This window comes from Trichechus manatus, unplaced genomic scaffold (genome assembly GCF_000243295.1).
Source record: "Trichechus manatus latirostris isolate Lorelei unplaced genomic scaffold, TriManLat1.0 scaffold00065, whole genome shotgun sequence".
Taxonomy (NCBI): Eukaryota; Metazoa; Chordata; class Mammalia; order Sirenia; family Trichechidae; genus Trichechus; species Trichechus manatus.
In genome coordinates, this window is record NW_004444001.1 from 5,086,496 (window position 1) to 5,110,230 (window position 23,735).

The window sequence follows — 23,735 nt, forward strand, 5'->3', positions numbered from 1 at the left end:
ATCAGCAGTGAGAGACCCTCATGAGTTTTATCCAATAATAATCACCATTCCCACATCCAAGTGTGGGAGCTGATTCCTCTCCCAGACTCTCATGAGCATAAAAGTAAAGATGCCCTGAGTCTCATTAGACCCCAGTAATTGAAGGCCAATTCTAACCTCAGCTAACCCCTACCTCTAGTTCTGTAAATTGGCAAGTCCTATTTAAAAGGACTGAGGGAGCCCTGGTGGTACAGTGGTTAAAGCACTTGGCTGCTAACTGAAAGGTCGGTGGTTTGAAACTACCTGCTGCTCCACGGGAGAAAGATGTGGCAGTCTGCTTCTGTAAAGATTTATAGCCCTGGAAACCCTGAGCGGAAGTTCTACTCTGTAGTGTAGGGTTGCTATGAGTTGGAATTGACTTGACAGTAGTGGGTTTGGGTTTGGGTATTAAGAGGACCAGGAGTTCCCTGGGTGGCGCAAATGGTTAAGTGCTCATCTACTAACTGAAAGGTTGGCAGCTCACGTCCACCCAGAGGTGCTAACTTCCAAACGGTCACCAAAACCAAACCAAACTCATTGCTGTCAAGTTGATTCCAACTCATAGCAATTTTATAGGACAGAGTAGAACTGCCCCATAAGGTTTCCAAGGAGCGGCTGGTGGATTCCAACTGCCAACCTTTTGGTTAGCAGTTGTAGCTCTTAACCACTGTGCCACCAGGGCTCCCTAAAAGGTCACAGCCATTGAAAACTCTATGGAGTGCAATTCTACTCTGACACACATGGGGTCGTCATGAGTCAGAGTTGACTCGATGGCAACTGGTTTTGATGTTTTTTGTTTTGTTTTGTTAAGAGGACCAGTGGCTTTGACCCTGAGGTAAACACATGCCTGGCCAAATACAGTGGCAACTGGCTGCAGTTAGCTTGACCCACACCCACACTGCAACACCAGTCCTGCAGACATCAGTTTGGAGCTGGGACTAATGAATCCACCATGACCTTGTTACATGGGCCCGTTGGACTTAGTCTTGTGGAATTCCTGACTGTATCGTTCTCTTTGAGCTGAAATGTGAGCTCAAATGGAGACTTAGTAGGAGGAGACTGGAGATTGTTAAGTGAAGTAGGTGGTCAGTCACCTTCTCCCAACAGCAGACCAGCTAGTCTGAGGTCAGCTTTATGTAAAGACCTTGCTGGGGGACATAATGGATAATAATAAAAGGTAAGACACAACATTACCCTACAAGAGGTTAACCAAAACACACATCAGTTAGGTCAGGTCATCCCTGACACCATGTGTGTGCTCCATAAGGTTTTTAATGGCTGGTTTTTCAGAAGTAGATTGCCAGCTCTTCCTTCCAAGGCACCTCTGGGTGGACTTCAATAGCCAACCTTTCACTTAACAGCCAAGCACTTAACTGCTCGCACTACATCAGGATCTGACAAATTAGGAAATGTTTTCAAGGAAACACCTAGAGACCCTGGGGATGGGTTGAAGGAGAGGCTCTAACCACTAACCAAAGCCCTAACTAGGCCTAACCAGCTGTGTGGCCTGTAGAAATCTCTTATCTTGTCTCTATCTCAGTTTGCTCCTCTGGTCTGTGATATGATCTCTAAGATTCCCTCTGCCTCTGATTGGTAATCTAGGTGGAGAGACAGGGCTTAAATCCAGCTCATTCATAGTCTCCTGGGCCTCTGATAACATCTCCAATTTGTGTTATTAGCATTGTAAAGCCACCTGTTAGCAGCATTTGGAAGCAAGATTGTTAAAGTCTGCAACACCTATACTACACAGCGATGCCCTGTGGAAGACCAAAAAGGCCCACTGCATAGGAGCGGGCAAAACAGCTCTGCAGAAGCAAAGTCCATGGGCTATGTGGAAATGTTCATTATTCATGATCAGATACAATATCGCTTTGTTTTCAACTGCATGAAAAGTTGACTGGGCACACCAACAATTAGGGAAGGGAGACAAAGCAACTAAGATTTTTGCAGTGTTTTCATCATATGGAGGTTTGTGTTTAATGGGATATTCTCTGGGGGCACACTAATAATAAAACTGATATAAATTCCCCAGGGCCCCAGAGTAAGCTGGAGCTTCATTGCTAAACTGAAATGTGTAGGTTTGATAGAATAGGCAATGGGGAGCTTTTGGATGGGCTGTAGGCATTTCTCCACAGGAGTGAAGGGCGGGGGTAGGGAGCATCAAGTAGTATTTGAGAACCTATTATCCCAACCCTAAACATTTAACCGCGTATGCATGCGAAAGCTGGACAATAAATAAGGAATACCAAAGAAGAATTGATGCCTTTCAATTGTGGTGTTGGCGAAGAATACTGAATATACCATGGACTTCCAGAAGAACGATCAAATCTGTCTCTGAAGAAGTACAGCCAGGGTGCTCCTTAGAAGGGAGGATGGCGAGACTTCGTCTCAAGTACTTTGCGCATGTTATCAGGAGGGACCAGTCCCTGGTGGACATCATGCTTGGTAAAGTGGAGGGTCAGCGAAAAACAGGAAGACCCTCCACAAGATGGACACAGTGGCTACAACAATGAGCTCAAACATAACAACGATTGAGAGGATGGTACAGGACCGGGCAGCGTTTCCTTCTGTTTTACATGGTGTCACTATGAGTTGGAACTTACTCGACAGCACCTAACAACAGCAACAAACTTTTAACAGAGTCCCTGAGTGGTGCAAATGGTTAGTGCACTTGACTGCTAACCAAAAGATCTGGAAGTTCAAGTCTACCCAGAGGCACCTCAGAAGACAGGCTTGGTGATCTACTTCTGAAAAATCAGCCATTGAAAACCCCATGGAACACAGTTCTACTCTGAAACAAGTGGGCTGCCATGAGTCGGAACTGACTCGATGGCAACTGGGTACTGGTTAAATTTTTAATGTGTGACCAAGGGCAGGTTATTTAATCGTTTGAGCTTCAAGTTCCTGATCTGTAAAATGAGGATAATAATAATTTTCATCTCATAGGATTGTCATGGGGTTTCATTGACCTAATACCTGTACGTACTTGGAATAGGGACAGCTGAGCACTTAACCACTGCAACACCAGGGCTCCAACTGACATATGGAAAGTCTTAACATTAAGTTCATTATTATTAGTGGTACTAGTATTAGTGGTGCCTTAATGTGTTATCCCACTTAATCAACTCATAGAGATAAACATCACTGAACCTCAGTTTCTTTTATGTGAAATGGGACAAGCGTAGTGAGACTCCATTTGCCCACAGTCCCACAGAGTGGTGGGGCAGGGGGTTCACCCTAGCCACTCTGACCCCAAAGGAAATACTCTACAAGGGAAACAGAATGAAATGTGCTTTTGAGAACGATGCCGCTGGCATATAAACATGCCTCTAGAGGAAAAGAAGGTTCAGGAATCTAGGCTAGAGGTGATGGGCCTTGGGCAAAGTGTTGCAAAAATTAAATCCGAGAATTATTACACAAGATGGGCATATCAAGGAGACTTGGTGAAATCTAGGATGTGGAGAATAATTGGAATAGACGTATCTCTGGCTCCAGACGTCAGTTACACCTCCACAAAGACCCTCGGGTCCCTCTGGCAAAGGTGGAGAATCTAGGTGGGGTGGGGGGAGCATGTCTGGAAGGAAGTGAGGAAGAGTCGGGATGCAAAGTCCATTGTCTTGTGGGAGATTCTTCCCAGTGTTGAATGTCCAGCGTTTTTCATCTCATCCTGGCCTCAGGAGCTTTACCTTAGTGGCCTTCCCACACCCCCTCCCCCACCACCCACCCCTGCCTCCACCCAAGTCTGGATTTAGCTGGAGAATGAGGTAGGAGTTTCCCACAGAGCAAACTGGGGTCACTCCGCACCCCACACTGCTTCAGTCATCACCCCTCCTTGCCCTCTCAGATTCCATTCTCCTTCCCATCTTCTCTCTGCCTCCCACGTACCTCTCCCTAGTACCCTCCCCTACCCCACGCATGCTCCTGTGTGTGTAGACACGCACACTCACTCATGCATACTCACACGCACACACACTAGTTATTTCTGCCATGAAAAGAATGTGTCTGTGTTAGGTTTGGCCAGTTGCCTGTATCCCTTGCTGCTCTGAGCTTCCCAGCCCGGCATTCCACAAGAGGGTCCCTGGCCTTGGGAAGGCCACAGGAATGTCCCCACCCCCCATTCTGGCCTAGCCACCCCTTTCCAGAGTTTAAGAAAATAAAAGTGAGTGAAAGGTATGTTTCTCTTGCTGAGGGAGAGATGTAGAAAGGAGGAGGAGGCATTAAGAAGGTTCTCTGGCTGCCCCCCTCCCACACTCCCCCTGCCCGCCCCAGGCAGAGAAAGGCACAGGAGATTATGTTGTAAAGGACAGCAAAGCTCTGGGCTCATTGAGGACTCCTAGGAGGGGTGGAACACACTGGGAGGGGCTCTGCTTTCCGAGCTCTAAGGACACCACTCCCCTTGTCACTAGCCACTGCCCAGTCTCCTCTAGCTCTCTAAGCCATCGTCTGATTTTATAAAACTAAATCAACAAATCAAACTTGTTGCTGTCAAGTCGATTCCAACTCATAGGGACTCCATGTGACAAAGTGGAACTGCCCCATAGGGTTTCCAAGGCTGTAATCTTTACGGAAGCCAACTGCCACATCTTTCTCCAGCAGAGCGGCTGGTGGGTTCAAACCACCGACCTTTTGGTTAGAAGCTGAGCGCTTAACCACTGTGCCACTAGGGCTCCTTTTTACAAAACTAGGGGCATGTTTTCCGGCTTGGCTAACAGCTCCTTCCTGGATCCCTGGGATAGATATTCAGCCCAAGGGTTTTACACAGAGAGTTGAGAAACTAAGCTGAAAGACCTTGAAATATAAAACTCTGAGCCCATCCCAATCATAAAGGATGGGAACACCTTCCCTGGGTCTGACCAGTGGGAAATAGTGGCAGGGTCTTGCTGGTCTGAGCAGCGTTACTGCAGAGGCCAGGATGTCCCAAACTTTGGCATTTGCCCACTTTCTGCGAATCTGGCAAAGTGGAAGGAAGACCATTGGGAGAGAAAACAATGATCTAAGATAAATGAAATATATTCTGCAATGAGGCTTTGAGCATCCCAAATATGTGTGGGCACTATTCCTTCCAATGATTCCAGCCAATGATTGGAGTCACCTCCCAGCAGACCCTAGCCTTTGGGGAGAGGGGGCCTGTGTTCTGAGAGCACTGTTTGTTTGTTTTTCCAAAAGGAGTGTAGTGCACCCCGTTTCGTACGTGCCCACCCATCACTCCAGCTCTCCCATTGATTTCCAGAACATGCCTACATGTGGCCCCACACAAAAGGGAGAAGAAGTCTGTCATTGACTTTCATCCCGGAGGAGAAAATTTTCATACCACTTTCTCAAGGATGGTGGAGGTTTGAGGGGAGAAACTGACCCCCTTCTGAATGTCTAATAGCCTGTCCCTTGTAGTACGTGCAGTTAGGGGGACAGGTGGGGTCAGGGAGGTATTGGGTGGCTCCATAATGAAGGTCACCCACGGCGTCTTCTCTCTTACCTGAATCCTAGGAACGTGTCCCTGGTACTGTATGGAATGAGATTGATGACATGCAGGTATTTCGGATTCTGGACCTAGAGGATTTTGAAAAAATGTTTTCAGCCTATCAGAGGCATCAGGTAAGACCTCATCCCCTCTGGCCTCTTGGGCCATGTGTTACCTCCTTTTTCTGCCTTGACTTCCACACATATGCCTTGAACCCAAACCTAACTCCCTTTCTGGCCTTTTTCCTTCCTTCCTTCTATCCTTCCTTCCTCCCTCCCGCCCTTCCTTCCATGTTATTTGTTGAGGATGTCGATACGAATTAGAAGTGTGAAGTCCAGTGAAGGGAAACATGCCACTGAATTAGTTTATAATTACACACGAAGTGATGAAATAGCATTTTGTCCATTTCTGTTTTCATCCTGGGGCACTGGAGAAGGAGTCGCAGACCCTGACCACTGTGGACCCCTGCTCTTTTTTTGGCCCTAGGATTTAGGGACCACACCTAGAAGGCATTATAGCTTTTCACATCACTTTTTCCACCATACTCTAATCTTCCAATACCCCCATGAGTCAGCTGAGCAGAAGATGCTAATGTTCCCAGGATGATGATGCTGCTCCAAGCCACTTGTGGGGGCTGAGGCTGGGCTGGGCTCTGAGAAGGCCCTGGATAGACCCTGGTCTTTGCTCTACAGGCACTATGTGCATGTGGCTGGCCATCAAGTCTGGTCTTCCAGCCACAGAGCAAGTAGGGGGACTGGGGTTGGTGGCAGAATACGGGACATTCCCAAGGCAGGGGTCTCAAACTATGCTGGGTACCCACAAAATTGCCAAAAATGCTGATTCTCAGACCTCATCCTCCTATGATTCAGGTGGAGAGCTGGGGCTCATGAATCTGCATTGTCAGTAGCACACCCGGGGACCTTTCTCCAGAGTCCGGTTTGGGAATTACCAACCTAGATGTCCCGGGGTACTTGCCTTCTCTCCGGCCTGCCTCAGAGGGGCTGTTTACTCTCTGGGTTGTCTCATTTTCTCCTTTGTTTTCTCTGCTCAGACTAGGGTTCCAGCCTTGGGGACTTCCTCAGGTGCCAATAAATGGAGTCTGTGCCCTCCTGGGCCCCGGGCAGCTCTTGGACATTGTGTCATGGCACCTACTGGTCTGGAGAGGTGCCTACCCAGTTTTTGGCCAAGTCCAGACCTGTGGAGGACCTTCCTGAGAGCAGACAGGACTGAGGACAGATCCAGTTATTTCTAGAGCATTGGCCATATGTGTATTGGGGTGAGGAGTTAGACACTGGTCCTGTCTTGGGGTTCTAGAAAAACCAGATAATTGTTCATTTCATTTAGGTGTGGGGACCCAAGGAATCTGATTCTCCACCCTAATTCCAAGAAACACTTTTAGCCCCACACTCACATTAAGCTGGCATGACCAGAGGCAGCAGCTAAGGCCCAGCTGGAGCTGGAAAGAGCTCTTCTGAGCATTCGGCTTCTGTGAATCCGTGCACCCTGAGTGAGTGTCTCGAGTGGGTGCTGGGTGATAGAGGGAGTATGTGCAAGGGTGTATAGGGCACAGCCCACCTCACACACCTACCCCTGCTTGGAGAGTCTTCCTCCAGGCCAGGGCTCTAGCCCTGGGCCCTGAGGTGGGGCTCGGATGGGGGCCAGTGGGGTAAAAGGGGGTGTGGAGTTTAGGACAAGCTGGGTCTTGGGCCTCCCAGTTTGGTGAGTTGAGAAGAGCTGTTCTCTCCCCCCTCGCCTCTCAGAGCCCACTCAGTCTAACCCCCTGTTTCAGGGCTGGACTCACCCAGAGCACTGTCATTTGGTCATCCAGTCTCCGGGACTGAATTCACAGCAGCAGAGCTGGAGAGATCCCAGAGGCTGTGCTGCCTCCTCTCTCTGACTTGGGGCCCTGGGTGATGCATGGTAGGCGATGAGGGGCAGAGGGTCCTGGGAGCCGTGGTCTTCCTTCTGGGCCCACTGCAGGTCCTGAGTTAGTGGCGGCACCTCCATCAGGGTCAGGAAGGTAGTACGCAGGTGTGGGCTCAGCCCCCTCAGCGCACCTTAAAGAGCAAACACAGGGATGCTGGCTCCCACTCCTTCCCTGCACCCTTCCAGACAGACGGCAAGGGCCAAAGAGTAAAGACCAGAGACACTGGCTTTCCTCTGCCTCAGAGAACAGAACTTCCATGTGCTTCCAGCTCAAGTTCGTTTGTGTCTCCTCCCTTATTTGGAAAGAAGAGCTCATACCAGGGTGGAGGAGATGTCTCTACCCTCTCGGCAGGTTCCCAGGAGAGGGAAGAACTGGCAGCCAGGCTTGGGATGGGGAGCTCAGGGGCCTGATCTGCCCAAACCTGGGAGGGGTGACCCCACTGGGCCTAGGTGGGTGGGAGGAGCTGTGTGTTGTGTGCTTTGTTTGGCTCTCTGTGACTGCATGCCTGCTAGAAGCCATGTTTGTTCAGTGCTACTTCTGGGTCTCTCTAACCATGGGAGTCTCATCGGGATGGGGCTGATAGAGTGGATGCTGGGGGATCCCATGTCTGTCCTGCTGTTCCTGGGTCCCTGAACCTCATGTCTAATGTTGTGCATGTTTAATTCTCTGTTGGCTGTGGCTGCTACCTGCCTAGGAGCTGATAACTAATCCTCAGCAGGTGAGTCATTCTTGGGGCTCTGGACACCCCAACTTTTAACCACCATCCTGGGATGCTGCCCTGTACAGGGTCCTAAAGAGAGGGCTTGTCCATTCCACCTCCTACCTTATTACCCATCTTCACATGGGGGAGGGTCCCCAGAGAGAGAGAGAAGAAATGTAGAAGAGAGAGGTAATACAAGAGACCCCTACCAGCAATGGAAGTGAATGTCTACTGGAGTAAGGAGAAAACTTCTAAGTCTATTGTCTTAGCCACCAGACCCAAGGCAGGGCCATCCTGTAAGGTTGCACAGGCTGGGCACTGCACAATTCCAGGGCACAATTCACAACAATGTTAGTGGCACCTCCTGGAGTTGTGCAACATGGAGAATTGTTTGGAATGACCTCCCAGAGTAAGAACCAGCCTCCTGTCTACCTCACCAGTGCCCCATGAGAAGGGTATACATCTCTGATTTCTTAGATATCTGCCTGCTGGGACCCCAAAGGAGAGAATTCCACATGGAATTCTGCCTCATTTTCCCCACCTCTGAGCTTGTGGAAGCCTTTTACCCTCTGGAGTCCAGGAACTGTGGCCTTATGGGGGTGCTTAGAACCAGCTTCTCATCCTAAGCTTGGGGAGACTCTTTGAGTGGGGTGATAGGAGTGGGGGTTGATTCTATGGGGAACATGGTAGCTCATATCACCTTGCACAAAGACACAGGGTTCAGCCAGCCCCAATCAGAGAAGCCCCTTCCCTAGATTGCTCAGAGAGGACAATCTCTAAAGCGGGGCTTCCAGCCCATTCTAGCCCGTGGTAAGGTCACAGATACCTCCTGTTAGAGTCGGTTCTCAACCACCCTCCTCTCTTTCTTCTGTCTTTTTCTCTCACCTTCTCTCTTCCTCTCACTGCAGGAGCATTCTTAGGTTGGTAAGGTGTTGGTTTCTGGGGGGTAGGCAAAAAGTGGATGGGGGAAAACTCACACCTAAACCTTACCACTTGGTTTGTTGGTTGCAGAAAGAGCTGGGCTCCACCGAGGACATCTACCTGGCCTCCCGCAAGGTCAAAGAGCTGTCTGTCATTGATGGCCGGAGGGCCCAGAACTGCATCATCCTCCTCTCCAAGTATGCATTCGCCTTGCCTCTGTGGTCCCTGCCCTGTGATGGGTTGCTGGTAGCTGGGGAATGGGCCCCTCCTGGGGGCAGAGGCCTGAGATGAAACTTGAACAAAAAAAGATGGTGGAACTGAATGCCTGGGGAAAGGCGGCAGAGCAATGGGGTGATGGCAGTCTCTGGGCTCCCTCTCTTTTGTCCCCTGGGAATAGGGAGATGATGCACTGGTTTAGAACCTTCTCCCCAGAGCCCACTCTGAGCAGCAGCATGGAGCTCTGCAGACAGGGAACTGCCCAATCATGAGGCCAGCCTGGTCAGCGTCTGGCAGCTGAGTTGCTCTAAGCCCGTGGAGAGCCCTGCTCAGCTTAGGCCCCAGAACAGCATGATCTCAGCCCCTAAGCATTTCCCGCGGCCTACAGAACAAGCAGGGCAGTATCCCCGCTAACAGCACGGCTTCTGTGCAGGGCCTCCCGCCTAAGCCTGGGTCAGAGGGTACTGCCTCCTGTACTATTCTTAGTTCTGCCTCCAGCCACCTCTGGGACATCCACCCTCTCCTCCCTCTCACACGGTCCCAGGCCTCAGTTTCTTTCAGTGGGTGGTGGCGGTGAGTTCTGCATCGCCAGGAATCCCAATGGGTGTGCGTCTGGAGGAGACAGGGAAGGGCTGTGGGGGGTGTGTGCTGGGCAGTGCTTCTCACTCCCCCAGACAGCAAGACAGATTGCAACAGCTGTGTGGGAGCTGGGACTCTGTCAGAGGACTGAGGACTCTTCTATCTTCCAAGAATGAAGGAAGCAGGAAGTTGCCCCCTTTGTTCCCTGCTGATCTTCCCATTCTCCCGTGGAGGATGCTGTAGAATTTTAAGGCATGAGGAGGAGAAGGATCAGAAACATTTTGCTTTGTCTTTCAGTTCACACTGAAGATATCCCTTTTACTCCCAAACGCCCCATGTCAGCTCTGATGGAAACTCAAGCAAGAGACTTGAGAGACTTGAGTCTCTATTTAGAGACTAAAATAGCTCACTACAGAGTGAATCATATCAGTGTAGCCTGAGAAGACTTCACAGGGGAGGCAAGGAGGAGTACTGTCCAATGTAGTCCTGAGTTGACACTAGGGAGGGAGGCTGGGCTGTACTTTCTGGAGAAGGACGTTTGAAGTCTATTCTGAGCAGAGGAGCCAGGCCACGCTGCTCAAAGTGTGGGGTTTTACCCTAGGCTGAAGCTTTCTAACGAGGAGATCCGGCAGGCCATCTTGAAGATGGATGAGCAGGAGGACCTCGCGAAGGACATGCTGGAGCAGGTGAGGACCCTCGGTGGGGAGGAAGGGGAGTTGAATCTAGGGAGCAGCCATAACCCTTCCCAACAGCTCACAGAGAGGCTGAGATTCTTAGGTCAAGGAGAAATCAGGCTGGGGGAGAAGGTTTCTGGAAACTTCCTCAGGCCAACCTTTCTGGAAGGAGGACAGCCGCATCTTTTTCAGGGATCTTTGAGGCCCCTGGAGAGAGTTAGGGGGTACTATCCTTCATGAGTCTCAAGCAAAATGAGGATGATCTATAATCATATCTTTCCCAAATCTCTCCCACCCTGACTTGTGTCCTTCAAACACCAAACAAAAACACCATCAATTAGACGTCATTAAAATTAAGAACTTCTGTTCCTCAAGAGGCACTATTACTAGAGTGAAAAGGCAGGCCAATCCCTGGAAGAAGAATTTGCAATACAGGTAGTCCCCAGCTTACGATGTATTTGAGCTACGACAAACCAGACTTAACAATTGTCCTTTTCTTTTTTGTTGTTGTACATCTTATTGCTAGTAAGATGTACTATATACATTGCTGCAGTACATAATTTGTTGATGTTATCATTCTCAGATGTTCACTCGAAGATGTTTCCAACCCCTAAAGACACATAAAGATTGAATTTATAAAGATACTGATAATAAAAGGCAATAATAATGAAAACTAAAAAAAAAACAAAATAAAATAAGGTATTCAACTTAGGTCAGAGCTGACTTACAATGGAGTCATTGGAACAAAACCCCGTTGTAATTTGGGGACCACCTGTACATATATCTAGCAAAGATCTCATATCCAGAATAAAGAAGTCTACAAATCAATGAGAAAAGATAATCAATCCAATTTTAAACATAAAGAAAAAGAGGATTTCCAAATGGCCAATAAGCAAATGAAAAGGTGCTCAATGCTATCAGTCATCAGAGAAATGCAATAAAACCACAATGAGATAGCACCAGACACCCACCAGATTGGCTACAATTAAAAAGACTGACAATGCCAAGCCTTGGCAAGGATGTGAAGCAATTGGAATTGTCTTTTGGTACAATGACTTTGGGAAAGGATTTATCAGTGCATACAAGGCTAAACATACACCTACTCTATGGCCCTGCAATCCCACTCCTAGGTGTATACCCAAGAGAACCAAGTACTAAAAGACATACACAAGAATATTTATAACAACTGTATTTATAGAACTCCCAAACTATGTACAATCCAGCTGCCCACCAAGAGGAAAATGAATAGATAGCTTGTGGTATATTCTTACAGTAGAATATTACTTAGCAGTAAAACAAAAAAAAGAACAAATTACCAATACTCACAACACAGATGAATCTCAGACATTATGTTGAGTGGAAGAAACCAGACACAAAAGAGAACACACAGCATGAGTCCATTTCTATGAAGTTCAAGAATAGGTAAATCTAATTAATCTCACGTTATATAATTCAGTTGAGAGGTTATTTTGGGGGCAGGTTGTCATATTGAAGTGGCAAAAGGGAACTCTCTGATGGGATGGAAATCGTATGTATCTTGATCTGGATTGTGGCTCAGTGGCTGGGCAGTTTCGTCAAACAAAATCATTGGACTGCACAGTTAGAATGGGTGCATTTTATTTTATGTAAGTTATATCTCAATAAAATTGATTTATAAAAAAATCATTGAGCTGAATACTCAAGAGTAGTCTGCTTCACTGTATATAAGCCATATCTCAATTAAATAAGTGTGTGGGGGGATGCTTCTCTCTTTTGAGGCTCCCCCTCCCATCTTTGGTAGGGTTGGGGCTTGGGCTTCTCACGGGCTGCACCCCCATCTCAGCTTCTCACTAGTTTCCTGTCTGACCTTCACCTGTTCTTCACAGCTCCTCAAGTTCATCCCGGAGAAGAGCGACATTGACCTCCTGGAGGAGCACAAGCATGAGATCGAGCGGATGGCCCGTGCTGACCGCTTCCTTTATGAAATGAGCAGGTGGGCAGCAGATGTGGCTGGAGGGGCTGGGCTTGGGGCAGACAGGGGCTCGGCCCAGAAGGAAGGGGAGGAGGTTAGGCAGGCTCAATAGGGGGCTGGTTCTGGCTCCCGGAGCTGGGGCTGGTGGCCGCTACCTCACCACGTGTCTCACCTTGTCCACAGGATCGACCACTACCAGCAGCGACTACAGGCCCTCTTCTTCAAGAAGAAGTTCCAGGAGCGGCTGGCTGAGGCCAAGCCCAAAGTAGAAGGTAGGGCTGAGGGTGTGGAGGAGGCTTAGAGTGAAGGCATCTTGGAAAGCTAGGATGGTGGGAGGTGATATGCAGGGGCCGGGAGAGCAGCTTCCTTATCCTCTGCCCCAAAAGAAAAAGTAAAGTCAAGAACAAACTTGAAAATGATCGTTATCATAAATGTATGCACGTTTATATTAACACATGTGCCAGCCATGTAACACATTCCCTATGCCTCAGCACAGGAATTCACACAGGTAGGGGATCTGTTCATGTCTGCCCAGGAGCGTACAGAAATGCTGAGAAGATAACCATAGCAAACACCTAGAACAGTGTCTGGCACGTATTGAGCTCATCAGTCTTTACCCCACACGAGAGGAACTGAGTTAATCCATATAAAGTTCCATAAAAATCCATAGAACACCTCTGGCACATTATTTTAAATATGAGCTATTCAGGAAGTAGGAAATTGGGCAAAGTGATTCCTGCAAGCATCTGATTTTGGGGGTTGGAGAAACTTCTCCAACACAGGCCTTTTTCAGATGGGAAATTTGTAATTTAATGAGAACCAGGTGCTGAGCACTGTAGGAAACACTCTAACATGGATAGCCTCATTTGGTCCTCACTACAACACTATTGGTGGGTGCTGTTATAACATCTGTTTGCCTCAGTTCACTCAGCTTTAAAATGGGGGTATGCTGGTTGCCTGAGGTCGTATTACAGGGGTCAGAATAGGACCATAGATGTTGTTCCTCAAAATCCATCTCTTTGCTCCTGTCCCGCCGGGTTCCCAGATAGTATCTCCCTGGAACTGTCTATGGGAATGGCAGAGCAGGAAGGGGCAGGGAGTTGTGGGGAAAGTCTGGCAGCCAGGATGGTGGGCAGAAATGCAGAGCTCAGAGGGGAAAAGCAGGAGAGGCTGTGAGGCTCATTTAGTGGTGAGGATGGGGTCAGCAGAGTAGAAGAAGACAGCCTGTGTCCCAGATGCTGAGGGTGACAGGCTGGGGCAGAGCAGAGCATGGGCCCCCTCTGCTGGACACCAGGGCCAGTCAGCACTACCCAAGATGCCCAGTCCAGAGAGTGGCCCTTCCTGGAACCCGAGGAGCTGGTGCTGGGAGGATTCTGGGAATAGGGTGGGGAAGACAAGAGCGTGAGAGGGCTAGGACCAGACGTTTTCTGAAATCTGGACCCTGCTGCCCCTCAAAACACCCCCCCCCCCAACACACACACACATACACACCAAGGGAACTGCTGGCTGTGATTATAGCTGTTTAGCCTAGAGGGTGGAGGGAGAGGGTGGGAGGAGGAAAGGTATTAGTGACTCTGTGGCTCTAGAAGTCTCTGGGTGGTGCAAACAGTTAATGCGCTTGGCTGCTAACCAAAAGGTTGGAGGTTTGAGTCGACCCAAAGGCACCTCGGAAGAAAGGTCTGGCAGTCTACTCATGAAAAATCATCTATTGAAAACCCTGTGGAGCACCGTTCTACTCTGTCACATGTAGGGACACCATGAGTCAGAATCAATGGTATTGCAGCTCTAAGGCCTGTCAGGCACCTTCTTCCCTGGTGATGGTGAATCCTTATCTTCATCACAACTTTCTTTTCTCCTGCCACAGACTACCTCTGGAGAATGTGGCACAAATAAGGGGTTCAGCCCAAGACATACGTGCTCAACTATTTGTGTGTCTGGAATCAGTCCAGCACATGCAAGCAATTGCCATTTGGAGCTGAGGAACTAGAGTAGCTGAGTCACCAGGAAGGTTTAATCTCGTCTGATTTCCTGCTCCCAGGAGCCCACTCCTAAACTCTCCCTGTTATCTGTGAGTTAGCAGTGGATAATTAAGAAATAGTCTCCCTTTAGTGTCAAGCACAGCAAGATGTGTTTGGCATAGCAAAGTACTGGGAAAAGTGATAATCACTCTGCTATAGCAATGGCTGCTGTCCTTGAATGGCCCAGAAGACTCTTCCCTCCGAGCGGTGGGTGGGGGACAAGTGGCTGTAGTTGTATTTCATTGAGTCAGGTGAGTGTGCCTGACTGGGGGTTAGTAAATTTGGTACATTCAGCAACGAACATATTCATAACAAGAACAGATTCAAGAAGAATATGTTCATGAATATATTTATAGAAAATTGGTAAATTTGTTGCATTTGGTGAATTGGCTTTTGATCCACTGACCGAGAGCCCTGCTGGGGTGTGGGTGACAACAGCTCATCAGCCAGCTGGGATATGCTAAATCTTAGCTCTTCCAGGGATATTTTCTGGAGAAAATAAAAGGATATTTATGAATCCCAAAGGCAAGAGGATTGTGCAGGGATTGGAATTCATAATCCTTATATTCATAATCCATAATATTTTTCAGGAAATATTCCTGGAAGAACTAAGATTTGGTGTATCCTAGCTGACTGATGGGCTATTGATACCCAGCAGGGGCTCTGGGTCAAATGACCAATACCCGTTCACCAAATTCACCAAATTTACCAGTTCTTCTATGAATATATTCATGAACATATTCTTCTTGATTCTATTCTTCTTATGAATATGTTCATTGCTGAATGTACTAAATCTACCGATTCTAATTATGAATGTATTCACTGCATATATCCAAGATGAATATGGCTGCAAATGTAAACATATTTTATGAATATATTCATGAATATATTAGCCTTACAAATATAACTAAAATGTCAGCATTTCATACAGTTTTCCCATTTATATCGATTTCCTTAGAACTCTTGTCATTTTCTGTCTTGCCAACGTTTTAGCACTTTTAAGATTTCTTTGCAAATATCTTAAATAGCATATCAACCTTCAAAAAACTATACCAACCAGTATAAATTGCTGGAAACTTTTATAAGTAGGATTTTTTTAATAAAGTTTTTTATTGAAATATAGCACACATATGGAAAAGTACACAAATCATAAGAACCTACCTGATGAATCACCACAAAGTGAACCCACCTGTGTAATCAACTCCCAGGCCAAGAAATGGAACATTTCCAGCCTCTCAGAACCCTTCTTCATGCCCCCTTCTCAACACTTATCTCCTCCCTCCTCTAAAGATAATGGACATCTTGACTTCTAGATTAGTTTTGTCAGTTTTTGAACTTTATATAAACAGTATAACACAGTAGAATTCTCTTATGCTGGCTTCCTTTGCACAATTATGGTTATCCCTATTGAGACGAGTTGTTAGTTGGCCTTCCACTCATGGTGCCTCCATGCACAAAGGAACGAAACACTGCCCCATCCTGTACCATCCCCATGATCAGTTGTAGATTAGGATCGTTGTGATCCATTCCATAGGGTTTTCTTTGACTGATTTTGTAAGTAGATCACCAGGGCTTTCTTCCTAGTCCATCTTAGTCTGGAAGCTTTGCTGAAACCTGTTCAGCATCATAGCAACATGTAAGCCTCCACTGATCTGTGTTGTTATTGTGTGCCATAGAGTCAATTCTGACTCATAGGGACCTTATAAACCAAAAATCCAAACCTGTTGCCGTTGAGTTGATTCCGACTTATAGTGACCTTATAAGGATAGAGTAAAACTGTCCCATACGGTTTCCTAGGTGGTAATCTTTATGGAAGTAGATCATCAGGTCTTTTCCCCCACTGAGTGGCTGGTAGGTTTGAACCACAACCTTTGGTTAGCAGCCTAGCGCTTAACCATTACGCCTCTAGGGCTCCTCTCCAATGAAGTGCTGTTGCTGGTTAGCAGCTGAGTGCTTAACCATTGTGCCACTCGGGCCAATGAGATATAACAGTGATTTATTCATTTTCAGTGCTGTGTTTTATTTCATTGGCGGAATATACCATAATTTATTTATCCAATCTATTCATAAACTTAGGAAAAAAAAAAAAACGGGGACCAACCTAAATATCCATCAAGAGAAACACTGTTGTGCACATTTTTGTCCATGGCTTTTGGTGCACATTTGTATGTATTTCTGTTGGGTAACACCTAGAGTGGGGTGGTTAGGTCATAGGGTATGCATATATTTTACTTTAGAAGATACTGACAAACCTTACTCATTACATTTTTACAGCTTCTTTTTTACACTGACTTACTTTTAACTGCTTTTGAAGATGTCTTCAAACTTCTAGTCAATTTGTTTTCCTATTGTTGTCACGGCAGTATTTTAAGGAATGTTTGGCTTGGCACAGCCAAAGATCATAGGATAGCTTAGTCTTCTTATTGCCTCACTTAACGTAGAAAAAGTGTATTAAACAGTATATAACTATTGTTGTTAGATGCTGTCGAGTCGGTTCCGACTCATAGCCACCCTATGTACAACAGAACAAAACACTGCCTGGTCCTGCGCCATCCTCATGATTGTTGCTGTGCTTGGGCCCATTGTTGCGGGCACTGTGTCAATCCATCTCCCTGAGGGTCTTCCTCTTTTTCGCTGACCCCCTACTTTACCAAGCATGATGTCCTTCTCCAGGGACTGGTGCCTCCTGATAACATGTCCAAAGTATGTGAGACAAGTCTTGCTATCCTCGCTTCTAAGGAGCATTCTGGCTGCACTTCTTCCAAGACAGATTTGTTTGTTCTTTTGGCAGTCCGTGGTATATTCAACATTCTTCACCAACACCATAACTCAAAGGCATCAATTCTTCAGTCTTCCTTATTCATTGCCCAGCTTTCACATGCATATGAGGCGATCGAAAATACCATGGCTTGGGTCAGGCGCACCTTAATCCTTAAAGTGACTTCTTTGCTTTTTAACGCTTTAAAGAAGTCTTTTGCAGCAGATTTGCCCAATGCAATGTGTCTTTTGATTTCTTGACTGCTGCTTCCATGGGTGTTGATTGTGGATCCAAGTAAAATGAAATCCTTGACAACTTCAATCTTTTTCTCTGTTTGTCATGATGTTGCTTATTGGTCCAGTTGTGAGGATTTTTGTTTTCTTTATGTTGAGGTGTAATCCATACTGAAGTCTTTGATCTTCATCAGTATGTGCTTCAAGTCTTCTTCACTTTCAGCAAGGAAGGTTGTGTCATCTGCATAACACAGGCTGTTAATGAGTCTTTCTCCAGTCCTGATGCCTGTTCTTCTTTATATAGTCCAGCTTCTCAGATTATTTGCTCAGCATACAAATTGAATAAGTATGATGAAAGGATACAACCCTGGCACACACCTTTCCTGACTTTAAACCACGTAGTATCCCCTTGTTCTTTGCGAATGACTGCCTCTTGATCTATGTACAGGTTCCTCACGACCACAATTAAGCTTCTGGAATTCCCATTCTTCGCAATATTATCCATAATTCGTCATGATCCACACAGATGAATGCCTTTGCATAGTCAATATAACACAGGTAAACATCTTTCTGGTATTCTCTGCTTTCAGCCAGGATCCATCTGACATCGGCAATGATATCCCTTATTCCACGTCCTCTTCTGAATCCGGCTTGAATTTCTGGCAGTTCCCTGTTGATGTACTGCTGCAAATGCTTTTGAATGATTTTCAGCAAATTTTACTTGCATGTGATATTAATGATAAAAACAAAACAAAACAACCAAATCTGTTGCCGCTGAGTCGACTCCAACTACAGCGACCCTACAGGACAGGGTAGAACTGCCCCATAGTGTTTCCAAGGATTCGAACTGCCGACATTTTGGTTACCAGCTGAGCTCTTAACCACTGTGCCACCAGGGATCCTATATTAATGATACTGTTCAATAATTTCCGCATCCAGTTGGATCACTTTTCTTTGGAATAGGCATAAATGTGGATCTCTTCCAGCTGGTTCGCCAGATAGCTGTCTTCCAAATTTCTTGGCATAGACGAGTGTGCCCTTCCAGCGCTGCTAATCCATTTGTTGAAACATCTCAACTGGTATTCCGTCAATTCCTGGAGACTTGTTTTCCACCAGTGCCTTCAGTGCAGCTTGGACTTCTTCCTTCAGTACCATTGGTTCTTGATCATATGCTACCTCCTGAGATGACTGAATGTTGACCAATTCTTTTTGGTACGGTGACTCTGTGTATTCAATCTTCTTTTGATGCTTCCTGCGTCGTTCAGTATTTTGCCCATAGAATCCTTCAGTACGGCAACTTGAGGCTTGAATTTTTTCCTCAGTTTTTTCAGCTTGAGAAATGCTGAACGTGTTCTTCCCTTTTGGTTTGCTATCTCTAGGTCTTTGCACAGGTCATTATAATACTTTACTTTGTCTTCTTAAGCCACCCTTTGAAATCTTCTGTTCAGATCTTTTAGTTTATCATTTCTTCCATTCGTTTTAGCTGTTTGATGTATAAAAGCAAGCTTTAGAGTCTCTTCTGACATCCATTTTGGTCTTTTCTTTCTTTCCTGTCTTTTTAATGACCTTTTGCTTTCTTCATATGATGTCCTTGATGTCATTCCACAAATCGTCTGGTCTTTGGCCATTAGTGTTCAATGCATCAATCTATTCTTGAGATGGTCTCTAAATTCATGGGGGATATATTCAAGGTTGTACTTTGGCTCTCATGGACTTGTTCTAATTTTCTTCAGCTTCAACTTGAACTTGCTTATAAGCAATTGATGGTATGTTCTGCAGTCAGCCCCTGGCCTTGTTCTGACTGATGATATCGAGCTTTTCCATCATCTCTTTTCACAGATGTAGTTGATTTGATTCCTGTATATTCCATCCAGCAAGGTCCAAGTGTATAGTCACCATTTATGTTGTTGAAAAAAGGTATTTGCAATGAAGAAGTCATTGGTCTTGCAAAATTCTATCATGCAATCTCTGGCATCATTTCTATCACCAAGGCCATATTTTCCAACTATTTATCCTTCTTCTTTGTTTCCGACTTTTGTATTCTAATCACCAGTAATTATCAATGCATCCTGATTGCATGTTCGATCAATTTCAGACTGCAGAAGTTGGTAAAAATCTTCAATTTCTTCATCTTTGGCTTTAGTGATTGGTGAGTACATTTGAATAACAGTCGTATTAACAGGTCTTCCTTGTAGGTGTATGGATATTATGCTATCACGGACAGCGTTCTACTTCAGGATAGATCTTGAAATGTTCTTTCTGATGATGAATGCAATGCCATTCTTCTTCAATTTGTCATTCCTGGCATAGTAGACTGTATGATTGTCCGATTCAAAATGACCAATACCAGTCCATTTCAGCTCACTAATGCCTAGGATATCAATGTTCACGGGTTTCATTTCATTTTTGATGATTTCCAGTTTTCCTAGATTCATACTTCATACAGTCCATGTTACAATTATTAACGGATGTTTAGGTGGCACATGTCTGTCAGCTTGTTGTACTGTAGGGGCTTGCGTGTTGCTGTGATGCTGGAAGCTATGCCACCAGTATTCAAATACCAGCAGGGTCACCCATGGCGGATAGGTTTCAGCTGAGCTTCCAGGCTACGACAAAGTAGGAAGAAGGACCTGGCGGTCTACTTCTGAAAAAAAGTAGCCAGTGAAAATCTTATGAATAGCAGTGGAACACTGTCTGATATAGTTCTGGAAGATGAGTCCCTCAGGTTAGAGGGCACTCAAAATACGACTGAGGAAGAGCTGCCTCCTCAAAGTAGAGTCCACATTAATTACATGGATGGAGTCAAGCTTTCAGGACCTTCATTTGCTGATGTGGCATGACTCAAAATAAGACGAAACAGCTGTAAACATCCATTAATAATCAGAACGTGGAATGTACGAAGTATGAATCTAGTATATAACTAGTAGCCAAAATTTCAGTGTTTAAGTCTCATATCCCAATTCTGCACATCCACCATAAATATATAATAGCTGAGAAAGGCCAGAACATTCACATCAGAATGAAATACTAAAGTTTTGGCTACTGTTAGCCTTAATATGTATTTGTAGCAAATGCATCATTTAAAGCAATGGGATAAATAATTAAAATACCTAAAGAACGGAAAAATTAAAAACTGATATTCAACAGGATGTTAAGAAACCTATTTTATCAAAGCAAAGACACCATCAACTGTAAAGCACACCTTTGTCTTCTAGAAGGAGTCTCTGGGTGGTGCAGTGGTTGACATGCACAGCCGCTAACTGAAAGGCTGGCATTTCAAGTCCACCCAGAGGCACTTCAAAAGAAAGGCCTTGTGATCTACTTTTGAAAAATCAGCCATTGAAAACCCTATGCAGCACAGTTCTACTCTAACACATGGGGTTACCATGAGTCAATTGACTCCATAGCAACTGGTACTAATAGAGAACAAAAACAATATGAGAATGCATAGTATAATTGATGACATGTTATCATTTAATTGACAGGGATTTTTTTTTCCCAAAAATCAATAAAATACAGTATTTCAAAATAGTCATAAACAATACCATAGCAGGTGAAATGCTGAAATTTAAAATTTTAATTGCCAGGTTTAGAAAAGTAAATGTATTATATCCATGCATATACGCATAGAAAAAAATATTGATAATCTTTAAATATATGCAAGAAAAGATATCCTCAAATATATTCTTAGGAAGAGTTGGTACATTCAGACAATGGGTTATTTGGTGAGTTAGTGTGCTTCCTTGGATGTAGGTGGATGTGGGGATGTGGAGTGGGTTGGGCTGCTGATGAGTGGCTGTAATCTCTGCTCTTCTGAGAGTTGAGGACACTTGGCAGTCCCTTTTCTGAGCTTTGTGGTGGCATTGTCCCAGAATTCAAGGGGACCCGTTACCCTTGCCCAGTCTATGTAGGGGTCTGACCTGTCCCTCCTCCTCCTAGCCATCTTGCTGGCCTCCCAGGAGCTGACCCGCAGCAAGCGTCTAAAGAAGATGCTAGAGGTCATCTTGGCCATTGGAAACTTCATGAACAAAGGGCAGCGTGGGGGCGCCTACGGGTTCCGGGTAGCCAGTCTCAACAAGATTGCTGACACCAAGTCCAGCATCGACAGGTGGGGCCCCTCCTGCTTCCGTAACCTCCATCTCACCCCACCCTGGTCTCTCCCTTCCTCCCCTGTATCTTCCTATTTCCTGAACCAAGACTCTTCCCCCTTCCCCTAACACCCCATGCTGGTTTCCTTCTGACCCTAGTCCCTATTTCCTCAGTCCCTTACCCCTGACCTGACTTCCATCCACAGAAACATCTCTCTGCTCCATTACCTGATCATGATCCTGGAGAAGCATTTCCCTGACATCCTGAACATGCCCTCGGAGCTGCAGCATCTTCCAGAAGCCGCCAAAGTCAAGTGAGGGATCTCTCCAAGACATCCTTCTCCCTGTGACCACACACACTCCTGTCTGACTTCCTCCTTCGGGGCCTACTCTGGGCAGTGTCTCAGGGTCTGCTTCTGGGGGAACCAAATGAAGACACACTATTTGCCCTCAAATCCTTATTTCAGAGACGATCCCAGGAAATACCAGTAGTGGAATGGGGGAAGAACAGCAATAACAAGAGTGTTGTTATTAAGCCAATTACCAGTGTGGGAAGTTGGAACTTCATTCCATGTGTAACTCTGTGTGACAGTGTAGAACACTCACTCCAGTGGCCCTGCCCAGGGGCGAGGGAGTTGGAGCAGTTATACACCATCTCCTGTCGTCATGGGTTGAGGGGTACTGGGAGGGCATATAACTCTCTGGCTATGGGTACAGATAGAGTTGTCTATGGCCCCCAGAAAAGGTGTCTACACAGTTGGAAGTCAGGGCCATGCACTACAATGGAGTGGCCCAAGGAGATGGGTGGGGCACCAATATCATCTGCTACCGGCAAGATAACAGATCTGAACATACAGCCATCTACAGTAAAGCCAGGAATGCAGTGGTAAATGGCTGTTGTTATTGTTGCTGCAGTGTGCCATCAAGTCAATTCTGACTCATAGCAACCCTATAGGATGGAGTAGAACTGCCCAGTAGGTTTTCTAGGCTGTAATCTTTACAGGAACAGATTGCCAGGTCTTTTCTCCCATGGAGCCACTGGTGGGTTCCAACCACTGACCCTTCAGTTAGCAGTCAAGCACTTAACCACTGCACCACCAGGGCTCCCTGGTAAATGGTTAGCATGAGTCAAATGCTTACTGCTTGCAAGGCACCATGTTAAGAGCTTATTAGCATTACCTGGTGATGATAATAATAAGTAAATTTAAGCCAGAGGTGATGTGCAGCGTGGCATTTCTGAGCTGGAAGAATCTATAGAGTGGTTTCACCCCTGTTATTTTATAGAGGCACAGATGGGGGCACAGAGGGGAGGTGAATGGCCAAGGCCACAGGTCAGTGGCCAAAGCAGGGCTGGAGCACAGGTCCACTGACTCCCAGGCTGTTGTGCTTTGCACTGCCCTCTCCTGGAAGTACTCTCAGCCCCTCAAGTCTAAGCTGATGACACTCCACTCCCTCCCCGTGTCTCCCCACAGCCTGGCAGAGCTGGAGAAGGAGGTGGGCAACCTCAAGAGGGGCCTCAGAGCAGTCGAGGTGGTGAGTACATTATCTCTGCCCACCAGGCTTGGGTTTGAGGGGGATGCTGTCAGAGGCAGAAGCTGGTCATGCTGCCTGTTTGCTGCTACCTGTCACTGGGCCAGATGGTGGCCTCATGGCAGCAGAGCCCCTGTCTGATGCAATTCTGGTACCCAGAGCCCTTCGCTGGCATGATAGAAAAACTGGCACAGTGGGTACAGAGGGCCTATAGCAGAGTCAGCACTCAGGAAGGGTGACTGGATTATCTGGGGCTTACAATGAGACCACCAAATGAGGACATCTGAGACTATACCCTTGTCACTAAAACACGACATCTGTTTGGCAGTGGGGAGGAATGAACTACAAATCTGCCCCGTGCTTCAGTTTGACTCAAGTGGATGGGAAAGGGGACCCACACCCCTCTAAAGCTGGCTAGGGCAGGTAGCACACAAGGCCAGTGGGGACTGCTGTTACCAGCAGTTCCTTCCATAAATTTCTTCACCTCTTTCCTGGGCTAGTGGAGGACCCATGCTTCTACTCCACACTATTCCTGCTCTGATGGCTTCTCAGCTGATACTGTGGGTAGGTGGGCCCAGGATTGGGATGCCTCCAACCCTTTGTCCCCAACACCGAGGAACTACAGACCCTTCCCATCTTCACTGGGGGAGGCAGATTAAGGGGA

General features: G+C 46.4%; 1 protein-coding gene across 2 annotated transcripts in view; it reads left to right on the top strand.

Moving 5' to 3' along the window:
- Positions 1-23,735, top strand: part of DAAM2 (dishevelled associated activator of morphogenesis 2) — a 51,466-nt gene that overhangs the window by 24,619 nt on the left and 3,112 nt on the right. For both annotated transcript variants that reach the window (XM_004379426.2, XM_012556445.1), the window contains exons 14-21: positions 5,503-5,610; positions 9,115-9,221; positions 10,421-10,505; positions 12,359-12,465; positions 12,628-12,716; positions 21,393-21,561; positions 21,748-21,855; positions 23,014-23,074. In XM_004379426.2, coding sequence (XP_004379483.1) covers positions 5,503-5,610; positions 9,115-9,221; positions 10,421-10,505; positions 12,359-12,465; positions 12,628-12,716; positions 21,393-21,561; positions 21,748-21,855; positions 23,014-23,074 — 834 coding nt within the window. The remainder of the gene's footprint in view (positions 1-5,502; positions 5,611-9,114; positions 9,222-10,420; positions 10,506-12,358; positions 12,466-12,627; positions 12,717-21,392; positions 21,562-21,747; positions 21,856-23,013; positions 23,075-23,735) is intronic.